The sequence below is a fragment of the Pongo pygmaeus genome, chromosome 6, assembly GCF_028885625.2.
Source record: "Pongo pygmaeus isolate AG05252 chromosome 6, NHGRI_mPonPyg2-v2.0_pri, whole genome shotgun sequence".
Classification (NCBI taxonomy): domain Eukaryota; kingdom Metazoa; phylum Chordata; class Mammalia; order Primates; family Hominidae; genus Pongo; species Pongo pygmaeus.
Window position 1 is genome coordinate 90,390,099 of NC_072379.2, and position 15,089 is coordinate 90,405,187.

Here is a 15,089-nt window from a genome sequence, read left to right on the forward strand (position 1 = left end):
CAGGAGGATCACTTGAACACAAGAGGTGAAGGTTGCAGTGAGCTGAGGTTGAGCCACTGCACTCCAGTCTGGGTGACAGAGCAGGACTCTAAAAAAAAAAATTCTATACAGGACTCTGAATATTAGTTTCACAGGAAACATTTTCTACACTCAGTGTTTTTAAGTGAAATATGAGAGACATCTTAATACTTTCTTTAGTTGTCTAGAATAACTAGTCTTCCCTAGGAAAGTTGTTTAATCTTCATGTAGAAAGATTTACTTTCATATTTGAAAATAAGTGCTTTTTTCATCATGAATTAATTATTTATTTTAAATCCTCCCCTCGTCAGTAATTACTTCTCTACCGCAACATCAAGAAGTGTTCTTGTCAGCAAGCACCATTTTAGGACCAATGTCTGAGATAGTATCTGAGTGGTTCCAAAGCATGGCAGAACATTAGTGTAACTGGACTGCTTTTAAAAAATACTCATGTCTAGCCTCCCCACAAACTGAATAATCAAAATCTTTAGGGGAAGATGTAGGCATGTGAATTTTTTAAAATCGCCCCCTAGTATTTCTAGTGATGTACTTATTATTAATCAACCAACAGAAATCCTACAAGTCATGATAGGTAACTTCTATTCATTATTCAGGGCATTTTAAAGGCCTCTTCCAGAAACCCATGCATGATCCCAACAGCTAGTCCCTCTGTTGGCACAGGACCCTGTGCTTACTTCTCCTCAAAAGTATTTCTTTACTTGATTATTTCACATATTAGGCGGTAAGATCACTAAGGCAGGAATTTTGTCTTATTTTAGATCAATCTCTAACACTTAACACTGTGCTTGCTTGGCTCACAGTAGGCACTCAATAAATATTTGTTGAAAAATTAAATTGATAAATCAGCACAACACAGATAATCTTAATTGCAATGAACACAAAAACTTAAATTAAAAAAAATCCAATTAGTATCTTTTTATAGCAATAGTTTTGATAACAGTCTGCTAGTGTTTGCATGATAGATTACAAACATCAAATATTTTGCACAAATATATTTTTCTTTATATAAAAAATGCATCTATAAATCTTTATTCTAATAACTATACAATTCAATGTCTCTTTAAAAATAAAATTTTGCGGCCAGGTGCGGTGGCTCATGCCTGTAATCCCAGCACTTTGGGAGGCCGAGGTGGGAGGATCACGAGGTCAGGAGATCGAAGACCATCCTGGCTAACACGGTGAAACCCTGTCTCTACTAAAAATGCAAAGAAATTAGCCAGGCATGGTGGCAGGCGCCTGTAGTCCCAGCTACTCGGGAGGCCGAGGCAGGAGAATGGCGTGAACCCGGGAGGTGGAGCTTGCAGCGAGCTGAGATCCACTGCACTCCAGCCTGGGTGACAGAGCGAGACTCTGTCTCAAAAAAAAAATCAATAAAAAATTAAAAATAAAATAAAATTTTGCTACTTACAAATAGCAATCCACAGACTTCTCCCTCTTAATCTCTCTCCATCACTTTCTTCTGCTCCCTCTCTTAACTAAAAATTTCCTGATATAATACCTCAATATAGTCTGTCTCTAGGGCACTTTTCATGTCATCAATTTGTTAGCCATTTGGAGGGGAAGCAGGGTGACTGGTGGTTAAGAACATGGGCTTTGAGTCCGGTGGACCTGAACTAGATCACTTTCTAGCTATCGGATCTTAAAAAAATGACTTAGGTTCACTGTATGAGTCTGGGCCTCTTCTGTAAATTGAAAATAATGATAGTACCTACTGGATAGTACTGTTGTAAGGATTAGATGAGATCATGTATGTACAGCAAGTAGCAAAGAGTCTAGTGCATACTAAATTCAAAATAAGTGTTAATTATTACTACCGTTATTACTGTAATCATACAAGTAGTTACAGGGACCAAGCTCTCCTTGCATCACAAAATGAAGTAGGAATGAAATGCAAAGTTAAATTCTTCACATTACTTGCTTTGGAATCTAGAGAAATCTTCCAAATTTACTCCCTAATCCAACTTTACTCCCATCATCAACCATTCTAAAGTTGCTTCCTCAAATGTTTCTAACTTCAACTCATTTTCCTTGACTTCTATTATTTGGGATCATTCTACAACTTCAAAATGAGAGCTACAGCTGCCAGACTTCCCTCAAGAAATGAAGTACTACACACTGGAAAGAATCTTAAGGAAAGAGTATCACCAAGATTCTGTGGCAAGTTTAAGTCTCTCTAAAAAGACAATATGGGGAATGGAAGTCAGAGAAATAGGCAAGGGAAAATACAACATTGTATCAGCCAATGGCAGCCACCTATAGTGGTAATCCAAATAGGTAACCACGGAGAAAGATAAAGCATAGGTTGTCCATGAACAAGAAGACTTTCCTTTTTAAGGAAATGTACAAGGGCCCAGGACTTTGGCATAGGACAAGGTTTGCTTTTCTGTAATGTTATTTTAAATCTTCTCTTTAGTTTCAGATAGTTGAAGAAAATAACTTGTAGAATGTTTCAAAGTAGAGCTGTTGAAAACCAAATAGTATAAAAAAAGTCCTGTTTTGGAGGAGAGAAAACAGAGACAGAAAAACTAGAAAACTAGAGTTAGTTTAAGCAGAGAGGAGTGAGCACTAAATCCTTGGAACTCCTGCTATAGGTAGGGCACACTATCTACAAGGAATTTTACCCAAAAGATAATGAAAAGATTTCTCAGATTACAAACTGAGAAACTAAGAAGTTGACAGGATGACATATCATCATGACTTGCAGGGCCATAAATCAACCACCAAGATCTTCATAACATATTTATCTGCTCTACAAATTAGATATGAGGATGACTTGGCTTGATTCTGGCTTCCTTCCTTTTCCATGTGCATCACTTCCAAAGTGAAGCTCTTAATTCAAGACACTGAATTTTTCACATTCAGAAAGATATTCTTCAAGAGAAGGTAGATTCTCTTGCTAGAACCTCCAAACAAGCTTTCATGTAAATTGTCTGTATATCCTAGGATTTCATCTAAATAATTAATTTCTGCATCTACAGAAAGGTTTAATTTAGTTCAATATAATAGATGTGTTCAATGAGTTATCTGCGATATTATTCAAATACCACTTTTATGTAAATACAGATTAACTGCTAGTAAAAGTCTATAACCTGTATTTAACAGGAAAATTAAAAAACAAAGTTACAAGCTACTCATGCCTTTAAAAATAAATATTGAAGTAATAAATAACCCCTCCTCAAATACTTCGACTTCCTTTAAAAATAACCACAAAAGACAATCATATAGCAAGAAACTGACTACTCTATATCTTGAAGAAATGTTATTCCAAAGATGAGATATGCTGTCATTAACAGAATTCCCTTTTTAAAGTTCTCAATGAATATAGGTATACCATATGCTTTCAATTATAAATGTTCTTGGAAGTTAACATTTTCCCAATGAGAAAGTTAAACAAGCTTTTTAAAACATATTCCCATCCCATCAATCCAACTCTGTTCATCTTTAGGCACAGAAACAAATGGTGAAAAGTTTGCTAGACTAAAAGACAATCTGTTACTGACCAGCTATGTGATTATCTTTCCAACTAAATTGCCTCATCTTCAGGACCTAAAAATTGCCTGTGATCTCTAGGGTCCAATGTTACTCTAAAATTACTCTTCCATACTCTTTAAGTGAGATACCTATTTACACTTTGCAATATGTCTGTGTTTTGTTTGTATCTTATTTCATGGCCAGAATAAGACCTTCTAAGAACAGAAATTAATTTTTCTAAAGTGGTTCTCTACTAAGCAATAGCTGACACAAGATCTTTTCATAATATAATAAAAATATAAATGAATCTGTTAAGTGACTTAATTCCTCATCTTTAGTAATAGTGCTTAGCTATGTAAATAGTGAATGAAAAACTGATTTCACAAATGAAAGTTCTGTTAGAGTTAAAATATATCACCTACTTGACAATATTAAAGACTATTACCTTTGAGCTATTATTCATCTAGACAATCAACAAAAGACAAGATAGTCCTACCACATTTTAATAAACCACTCTGATGTCACTGCAAAAGCTTTCAGATACTTAAAGAAAATAGGTTCCTCTAAAAAACTTGTGGAGTTCTCACTTTAAACTTTGTAGAAGCAATCCCAAGTTTCTTACTGCTAATTTATAAAAGCCAGTTTAATATTATCCACTATTTTATCAAACAGAAAATTTCCATTTCTGTAAAAGGTCAGAAACTTTTCCTTTAAAAAAGTACTATTATTAGTTGAGGTTTATATTTATTAGACCATCCAGCTTTGAAGGTAAAATTATGACACTGATCCATTGTCTAACTAAAATCTCAAATTAATGTCCTAAAAAATAAAACAAGTATAAACACCTAAAAATAATTAGTTACACTTTAAATTGAATCTGAGGAAGTCAGAATCTACATTAGATACTCAATTGTACTTACATTGCTAGTTCTACATGCTACTTACAGGACATTTCAAGTATATTATCATTTAGGCACTAAGAATCAGTTACTCATCTGTAAAATGTAACTATTATCCTTTGGTATTGACAATGTAATGTCTAGTTCACTAGTAAGGAATTTATCACAAACATATACAAATATCTAAAGTATGTGTCTATACCATAACAATTAATCAACTCTTAATTTTCCAAAACAAAAAGATTAAGATGACCAGGTTCAGCAAAAATCTGAATATTGAATCAATTTAATAGGCTTTTTTATCCCAGTAATTTTACTCTCTCTGAAATGGAGAACAAACGTTTTGTCTTTTTCCTTCCACCAGCATTATTAACATAAGGCTTAAAGTACTGGTGGAATGAAATCGTACATGACGGCTGAAGTCCACACAGAGAGCTACACATTAATGTGTACCCCTGAAGAAATCAAGTATAATGTGTGTCAGTAGTGATTAAGACTATAGGTAGAGAACATAAAAGATAAAGTTGCTTGAAAGGATTAATTGTGGGAATTAGAATTAAGGCAATGACATTTGTTTTTTACTTTTTCCCTTTTGTTCTACTATTTAAAAATAATGACTATATTGCTTTTCTAAGCAAAAAATATAGAAAGCTAGATCATTAAGTACAGAGGTCCAGCAGTGTTTTGCATATAGCAGAAACTCAATTAAAAAAAGGTTTGAATAAGTAAAGAAAGGTAGGCATTCTACCTGGGAGAAAGGAAACTTAAGAAATACATTCCCACTAATGGTTCAAGAATGAAAAAGCAGTTATTGATTACAGTGCCACATCTATGTTTTACTGAGACTGGAATATTCATACAGCTTCCCTGAGCTCCTACTTCACATGTAATATTTATGATTATACAGCACTTAAAAAGTAAATAGGTTATTATACTGTGTGGATTTACAAGATTTTAATTTTAAAATTATCATAAGCATACTTGTGCTCTCTGGATTTAAAAAAACAAAAACACAAAAAAGAAGGCTTTACAAAACCCATGCAATGTACTAAAAAAGATCACTTAACTGATACAGCCCTCCCCCGAAAGTCAATTCCATGCTCCCGTGCAGCTCAGTGGCGGGAGACATCACCAGCATAGAGTACCTTGAAGAGGTATTTGGAGATGAGCCAGCCATCTGCAACTTGGGGAAATCTCTTAAAAAAAAAAATAACAACAACAACACACAGATATTTAAGAAACCTGCCATCATGTTTACAGTTCCAAACTGAATAGCCCAACTAAGATGGCTACATATAATTTTGAAGCAGTAAACACTACTTTTACCTACTAAATAAATGAACTCTGTTAAGATAAATATGAGCTACACTTGGTAAGTAAATGAAGCTAGTTCCTTGTAGCTTATTGTATTGGAGAGGCTAAGGTGTCTGTAAGTCATAGAAATATGTGAGCAGAAATTGTTTCCTGTTTACTTTTACCTCCATCATTCTTTCTCAGATATAATAAACTGATGAGTATAATAGACCTCAAAGAAGAGCAACAGCTTGACTGAACTTGCTGGCCATGCACCTCAGAACTTATAAGATTGGTTAGGAAAAAAATCACTCACTTTGGAACTATATGGCTTAGAAAATTTCCAAGTTTAAAAATAAATACACTTTTTTAAATGTTAACATTTCTAAAAGTTATAAATATATTTTGAAATGTAGCCATTCATTTTTTTTGCCTAAGAACTGTTAAAACTTTTATGTTTTCTTCCCTGTAGAGAGCAGCACTTAGATATTATATAAAATGTTGGTCAGTTTAACCAATGTTGACTAAATGCCTACTCTATCAAAAACACTGTTTTATTTGTTACAGCTTCCAACTCTTGTTTAACAACCACCAACTGGAAAAGTACTAGAAATTTCTGCTATATTTTTTGGAAATTGCTAGTATAACAATATGGGAAAACTCCAAACCCAAATTTCTGAAATAACATTCCCAAAAAATAACATTTCCTTCTCTCATAGTCAAACACTGAAATCTCCAATAGTACATGGTCCCACACCTTTCCAAACACTTAGATCCTTTATAAAACCAATAAAAGACAAACACATACAGCTAGTAATGTGACATGAAAAATGAAAGGAGATACATACAGTTGTGCCACATCTATGCATCTGCCATTCACTGTATCCTCTTACTTCCGTAACATTTTAAACAAATATTAAATTTGGAAAAACATATCCAAAAGGATCTATAACTTGGTACGCTAATTAAAGCTCATATTAGAACATAATGTTCTTGCTATAACTACAACAAACAAAAATGAAATTTCTCAACATTGAAATGTAAATCAGAAGAGAATGCTTTTCATTGCAAATAACATCAATTCCTAATATTTAAACCACATTTACTATCTCTGTCCTAAAACAAAGTTCTCTATATTACTCGTGATTTATAGATCTAAAAACTTATCAAAGTAAAACAATTTCCATGAAAATCTGACTTAAAGAAATTTTACTACAAAAAATGCACCAAATAAGCATATCATGACCAGATTTATGGCATTTCTTAACCAATCCCTCATATAAGGTGGGAAACAATTACTGAAAATATCGCAAAACTCAATTTATAGGGTTTTTGTGTTTGATTTTTTAAGAGACAGGTTCTCACTTTGTCACCCTGGCTGGAGCTCAGTGATGCATTCGTAGCTCGCTGCAACCTTTAATTCTTGGGCTCAAGCGATCCTCCTGCCTTCGCCTTGTGAGTAGCTAAGACTACAGGCTCAACTAATGTTTTTATGTTTCTTTTTGTAGAGACCAGATCTTGCTATGTTGCCCAGGCTGGTCTCAAACTCCTGGGCTCAATGGATTATTCTGCCATGGTCTCCCAAAGCATTGGGATTACAGTTGTGAGCCACCATGCCTGGCCTAGATTATGTTTGTTATTTTTTTTAAAAAGCTGTTAGTATGCTAGCCTCTGTGCCCTGATTTTCCTTTTGGCTGTGAAAGACCATGGGAAAATTTTCTTAAATTTTTCACTTATTTGTATGATGTAATTGCTTTAATAATTTAATATGATTAAACCATTCTAGACAAGTTAAAAGCAACCAGAAATATCTAGATCAAACAACAATCCACTATATTCCAAGTTATCTGTAGTCAAATTTCAACAACTCTCATTTTACAGATGAGAAAAGGCAGGCCCAGAGACAAGGCTGCCAAGACCCAGCAATCGGTTTTCTCTGTCACTGCAAGCTGACCTACTCCTTAGGAGATAGGCAGGACCTGACTGATGGAGGATAATTAGTCAGTTGGTTTTCCTGGTTGGTTAGAGTTCTCACTGACAACCCCAGAAGGAAGGGGGAAAAACATGAGGTAGTGAAACATGTAATGGGAAGGAATATAAATATTTTTTATATAAAATGTAAATCCTTAGGAAGTAGAAGTGCTGCTCTTTAAATAAACAAGTGTATGACAAAGCTCACATTATTTCAAAGTGGCCCAGGGCTTGTTTGTAGAAGGGGTTCTTATTTGAGATGGAAACAAAACCTTTTGTTATAAAATATATAATGTTAAAAGAAAGTGAAACAGTATTTAACATGTAGCTTATAAAAATAGTTGAGACAAGACCAAAGAAACCAGGTTCAGAAAGCATTTTGCTCAAGAACAAAATGCATTCAACTACAACAGTATAATTATACCATATAGTTATTTCAGGAGTAAGTTTCTGAAATTTCAGGCAAAGGTAGAATCAACTCCGAGATGGATATGCAGTAGGAGAATGCTTCTATACTGAATACTGAAGACAGACAGCATTTCCTGACCCAAAAAGTATGTACTTTTCAATATCAAATAATTGATTCATAATTTTATTAATATTGAAATTAGCCCTCACACAGAAAAGACTATTGGCCACTGTTTTAAACAAATAAATTTTCCTTGATAAGACTGAATATGTTTCTAATTCATGAATATGATATTTATTCTTCTATATTTTTCATGTCAGCCATGTTCCAACTTTGTTTTCTATTCATTTCCATTTCTTTGATCATTGAATCACTATCGTGATTGATATAATCGATGAATTTTAACACTTATGCAAAAAGTAAAACTTTAGTTTTTGCTATATTTATTCTATTTTTTTCTCTCTCTCTGCATATATTTTTTTTCTAATAAAGTTGCAGGTAGACATCTTTATATAAATGTACCAAGATGGATTATGGAAAAGACTCCTAGATAAAATGGTCTGTAAATGGATTACCACTTGTAAAACAAATAAAACTAATTATAAGTGATCAGATAATACTTCAGATTTTTCACAAGTCTTGTCTATAAATTGGCAGTATCATATAGAACATATTCTATTACTAATATTGTTAAGGCGAGTTGCTTAAAATCTTCCACTTTGTATTTATATGCAAGGAAAATTTTTCAGTGAAGCAACAGTTAAAAATGCTACAGTACTGTAATTCAGCTAACAATGAGACTTTTATACAGCATTTTTCATCTCTTAACAGGTTCTGAAGTTAAAATGTAGTACTATATATAACTTTTCTTAAGCTTTAAAAACACTGCTTTAAAATGCCATTTACAGGTAGGTGGTACGTATTAACATCTTAGAAACAAAGTATTTGTTCATTGATTTAATAATTTTTAAAATACGGAATACCTAAATTGTGCAAATCTTTTGAAGTTTATCAAGTGCAAATCTTTTGAAGTTTAAAAGTCATAACTTTAAGAAAAGACAATGTAAAAAAAATTTTAATAAAATAAAAATATAGATCACATGAACAATGGCAATCAATTAAGCAGTGACAACTATTAATGAAAATACCCTTCATCAAATTAAAGTACTTGAATTTATGGATAATAAGAGTAATAAAAATATTTTAAATTATATCAACTATATCTGTACTATGGGGTCATCTCAGGTTCTTATACCAAGAAATCTAAGCCCCAGGCTAAGTGGCTTACACCTGTATTCCTGGCCCTTTAGGAGGTGGAAGCAGAAGGATCATTTGAGCTCAGGGGTTCGAGATCAGACTGGGCAACACAGTGAGACTCTGTCTCTATAAAAAATTTAAATTAAAAAAAAAATCTATGAGAGCTATTTAAAAATTCAAAGATTTAAAGTAAAAATACAGTGTATATGCAAACACACATAAATATCTGGCATTCAAAATTCTAACATACTTCAGTCAACTCTTAATTAGGCTATATATTAGAACAAATAATACATCAGAATGGGAATTTATCATTAGACTTCTAGCAAAGCAGCTTGCAGCGATATTGTTCACCTTAAGGAAAAGAGGTAACAATACCATAAAATGATTTTGAAAAGGACAACTCATTGAAATTAGAACATCAGAAAGATGTAGGAACTGGATTATTATGATACCCTCCTAAAATGAACAAAGTCCACTAAATTGTGCAATCTTTCCCCTCTATAAAATGAGAAATATTTACTTTCTTTAGATGAGCAATATTAGCACAATAAAGTAAGCAAAATTGTTGAATTATGTAGCAAAATTAATGAGAAAGCAATTTTCCATGATTAAAAATAAAGTATGACTTGCTCATTACAAGTACTGCAAATTGCTCTATGCTAATTTGCAAAAATCACAAGGTCAAACTGAAAATGTCTCATTAATTTTCTGACTGAAACTCAAAGGGCTACAAACAGATAAATAAACATAAACATGAACTACCATCAGAGATCATCAATTTCTGCTAAAGACATGAAATTGGATTATATTGTAGACTAAAACATTTCTTTGACTCTCTTATTATAAAGAAGACATTCAAAAATATCTCAGATAATTTTATCAATAGTAGAATTTATTTAACTCTTTTCATAATATCATCTTCTTTGTGATAATCCCCCTTCCCCAGAAGCCAAATGTAAATTTTGAATCATTTTATTTGAAGAGATTTTGAAAGTGACGTTCATGTAAAATAAACCTGAAAAATTCCCCAGCGTACCAAAGTTTAAAACCACTAATAAATCTCTCATTCTGTAAATAAGTAAATATTTAAATTGGGGAATGAAAATGATTCCTTGAAAATTCTAGTTTGGTTATAAAATATAAAGATCATTTTGTCTATATTTCCTTATAAATAAATACAAATACATAAGATTTTGTTCACCCAGAAATGCCTATAACAAACACAGTAATTAACAGTGCTAAAATAATATGACTCAGACAGAAGCAAGTAACCAAGTATATGAGAATTGTGTTATAAAATTTTAGACATTCAAAACAATATAAAACATTACAGAACTAAGATAAGAAAAATATTTCATATGTTTCAAAACAGAAATCATAAAGTCTCAAATGAAAAATAAGTATAAAATAACAAACTACCAACAGTAATCACATATGAAGACTAATCAATGGAGAAAAAAGGTCACTACTGATCAAAATGGGTTTATATAAAAATTAGTTCCACATGATAATAAATAGTTTTTTTCCTATTTTAGGGTAATTAAAAACTCTCTCCACAAAAGAAACAGGCAAAAGTCATGAACAGAAAATGAAAAAAAAAAAACCATGAAAATATATTCAATTTCACTTCTAAATAAATATAAATTAAAATAAGATTATGTGTATATATGTATATATTACAATATATAAAATGTGTAGCTCTCTGTTTTTAGAAACTATGTAGTTATTATTTTCTCCCAAATCTTAAATGTATTATAAAACATTAATATAAGATTCATTTTTATCCATATGCAATTTAAAACACTGAATCAAATTTACTAAGGTATACATAACCCTGGATGCTTCGAGAATTACATGAATATGATGATTTTCTGAGATACAATATCTGCTTTAGCTTTCCTAAATTTCCAAGTACACAACTTAAAAGGGTGTTTCTCAGAGTGGCCTCTCCCATTGTCTAAAAGCCAAACTCTGGTGACCTTAAGAGCCAATTTCTTATCTCTGGTATCATGTTTTGGCCTGAGTACATGGGATTTTATTGGATGAATTGTGTTCATATGTTACTACAGAAACAATTTAAGTCTCATTTTGTGTTCAAACCAAGATTTTCCAACAAAAGTTGGAAAATCTTCAAAAATGAACAAAGAAAACTCAAAAGCCAAATGAACAGGTTTATGATTATCCATTGTTTCTAACAGTGTTTACACTGTACTTCAAAAGATGGCCTCATGGGGAGGTAACTGTTTATCATCTAAGTCAGGAAGAGCTTTGAGGTTCAAGCCAGAGTTCCTGAGCAATGCTTAGGTATCATAACAGTTCAATTGGATTAGAAAAATTCTAAAATGTCAAGTCACAGGAGTTCTAACTTGTTTTAAGAGTCCAAATCCAAGTCCTATCAGAAAAAAATATAGAAAATATTACTCTTACATCAATTTTTCAACAAATAACGACTGAGTTTCTGTCATATCATAGCCCCTGCTCTAGAGATTTCGGATACACCAATGAACAAAACAGATGAAGATCTTAGCCCTGGTAAAGCTTACATTTTAGTGGAGGTGAAGAAAGATAATAAACAATAATCATAAGTTCATAACATAATATGCTAGAAGTTAAGACTTAATGTAACTCAGGGGAAAGAGGTCAGGAGTTCTTGAGGTTGAAAGGAGGGGAGGTGATTTATTATTTAAAATATAGTGGAAGGGTTAAACCTCATTGAGTAGTTTTCAAATGGATGAGGGTGTTAACCATTCAGATACTATAAGAAGTGTGCTCCTTACACAGGAAACAGCCAGTGTAATGGTGCCTTGTGGTAGAATGTGCCTGATATAGTCAAGAAAAATCAAAAGACTGATAAGGGTAGAGAACAGTAACTTGTGGGGGAAAAATTAGCTGTACACAAATATAACTGGAAAAAATATTAAGAATCAATATAAAATCTAAACTGAATGTGAGTCAGCAAGCCAAATGATAAGAAGTATAATTAGCAGATTAAATTATAGGCAATTTAACAGTGTCTTACATTTAATCATTTTTTCTTTAATAAGTGCTACATTTCTAATTGACAGTCTATACTTGTCTGGTATACTCAGTTTTTTCTTTTCTTTCTTTTTTTTTTTCTTTTGGAGATAGAGTCTCACTCTGTTGTCCAGGCTGGAGTGGAGTGGCACAATCATGGCTCACTGCAGCCTTGGTCTCCTTGGGCTCAGGTGATCCTCCCACCTTAGCCTCCCAAGTAGCTGGGACTACAGATGCACTCCTACATGCTCAGTTAATTCTTTTTTTTTTTTTTCTAGAGGCAGGGTTTCACCATGTCACCCAGGTGAGTCTCAAACTCCTGGGGCTCAAGTGATCTGCCTGCCTTGGCTCCCAAAGTGCTGGGATTACAGGCATGAGCCACTGCACCTGGCTAACTTTTTCATTTTAATCAGTCATTTTCCAGGTAAACTTTACAAAAATCACTAATACATCCCATCCTCATGTCACCAAGCTGAAGTTTACAATGTTGTCTCTGATGACTTTACTGCTAAATTTCTATTTTTCTTAATCTATGTGGCCTACTAATCAGTCCATAAATAATCAGTCACAGATGACATTTTAAAGAATCGTAATTTTCATTTGAGGTACTTCCGTGCCTCTTTCTTGTGTAAAGCCTTCCCTCACCCATCCAAGAAAAACAGATTTACTCCTTTGTGTTACATCATGCTCGTTAATATACTTCTATTATGACTTGATGACATTAGTACACACAATTATTTGTTAATGTGTCCTTATTCTACCTTTCAAGACTGAGATTCATGTGAAAGCATACCTTATTAATCTCATATCCTGGGCCCCCAGCACAGGGCCTAAATTTGCTGTTGAATAAGAGAATGAATGAGGTACAGAGAATAGAAAAATTGTAAGAAGAAAAAACTGTGGGTGGAGGGAAGCCAAAAAAAGCAGAAAGTATACATCAAGTGTCAAATTTAAGGCAACTGTTTCAGAAAAAGAACAGGGAACTCAGGTTATGATTCATTTCCAAAGCAGAGAAAAAGTAGAAGTAGTACTTGGCCAACAAAAATATGGAGGGGTGATGGTAAAGGAGTATTCCTTGGGACTTCTTTTTACTGTGCTCTGTGACAAATTGTCCAGCTTTCTAAAGTAAGTGAGGATCAAGGAGTTAGAATCTTATATATTATAATCAGAAAGTGGGATCCTCCCCATTCTAAAATGTTTTAATGGGAAGCAATAGAATTTGGGGGAGTTATACATTTATTCTTTATAGTAAATTTGCTGTTGCTATGAGTTTTGAAAAATAGAGGGAGTCATGTAACCTTTAATCCCTAGTACCACTTATCTATTCTCTGATACTACAGTTTGGTCTTTCCTAGAATGTCATATAAATGGAATAATATGTAACCTTTAGGGTTTTGCTTCTTTCATTTAGCCATAATGTATCTGACATTTATACATGTTGTTGTGTGTGGAAATTTTTTTTCCTTTTTATTACTGAGTTTGTCCAGTGTATGAACATACAACAGTTTATCCAGGCATCACATGAAAGATACTTGGGTTGTTTCTAGTTTTTGACAGTTTTGAATAAAGCTGCTATAAACAGGTTTTTGTGTGAACTTATGTTTTCCTTTCTCTTTAGTAAAAGTGTGGGATTTGGGACTACTGGGAAATAAAAGTATATTTAACATTATAAGAAACTTACAAGCTGTTTTCCAAAGAGGTTCTTCCATTTTGTACTCCCACCAGCGAGGTATAAGAGTTCAAATTTGCTCCTCACCCCCAAAAGAGCTTGATAAAGGTGTGTAGTGCTACCTGATATGGTTTGAATTTACATTTTCCTAATTAGTAATGATGTTGAACATCTTTTCATTTGTTTACTTGCCATATGTGTATCTTCTTTGATGAAATATCTGTTCAACTCTTTGCATATTTTAAAATTGGATTGGTTTTCATATTATTAAGGTTTTTATAGCAATTCTTTGTATATTATGCATACTATCCCTTTGTCAAACACGTGATTTGCAAATATTTTTTCCTGGTCTATGCCTTGTCTTATCATTAACAGTGTCTTTCAGGGAGTAAAAGCTCTTAATTTTGATGAGGTCCACTTTATCAATTTTTTTTGTTTTATGGATTATACTTTTGTTATATCTAAAATCTGTTTGCCTAATTAAACAAAGATATTCTACATTTTTAAGAGTTTTATACTTTTACATTTTGTGTTTACGCCTATAACCCACCTTGAGCTAAATGTGAGGTAAGGAACAAGGTTCACTTTTTTTTTGCACACAGGTATTCAATTAATCCTAGCCTATTATTCTTAAAGGTTATCACTTTTCCATTAAATTGTCTTTGCATTAGCAAAATGAATCAAGCATATTTATGTGTACCTTTTTCCAAACTCTCTATTCTATCTTTTTTTTTTTTTTTTTTTTTTGGGACGGAGTCTCACTGTGTCGCCAGGCTGGAGTGCAGTGGCATGATCTCGACTCACTGCAATCTCTGCCTCCTGGGTTCAAGCAATCCTCCTGCCTCAGTCTCCTGTGTAGCTGGGACTACAGGCACGTGCCACCATACCCAACTAATTTTTTGTATTTTTAGTAGAGACGGGATTTCACCATGTTGGCCAGGATGGTCTCGATCTCTTGACCTCATGATCTGCCCACCTCGGCCTCCAAAATTGCTGGGTCTATTCTATTTATCTATATGTATAAGCTTTTACCAATAACACACTGATTACTGCATCTTAACAG

General features: G+C 33.1%; 1 protein-coding gene across 7 annotated transcripts in view; it reads right to left on the bottom strand.

Moving 5' to 3' along the window:
* Window positions 1-15,089, bottom strand: part of RUNDC3B (RUN domain containing 3B) — a 214,786-nt gene that overhangs the window by 143,628 nt on the left and 56,069 nt on the right. For 3 of the 7 annotated variants that reach the window (XM_054496951.2, XM_054496948.2, XM_054496947.2), the window contains exon 3: window positions 5,555-5,605. The exons of the other annotated variants lie outside the window; for them this stretch is intronic. In XM_054496951.2, the coding sequence (XP_054352926.1) occupies window positions 5,555-5,605 (51 nt within the window). The remainder of the gene's footprint in view (window positions 1-5,554; window positions 5,606-15,089) is intronic. 7 annotated transcript variants of the gene reach the window in all.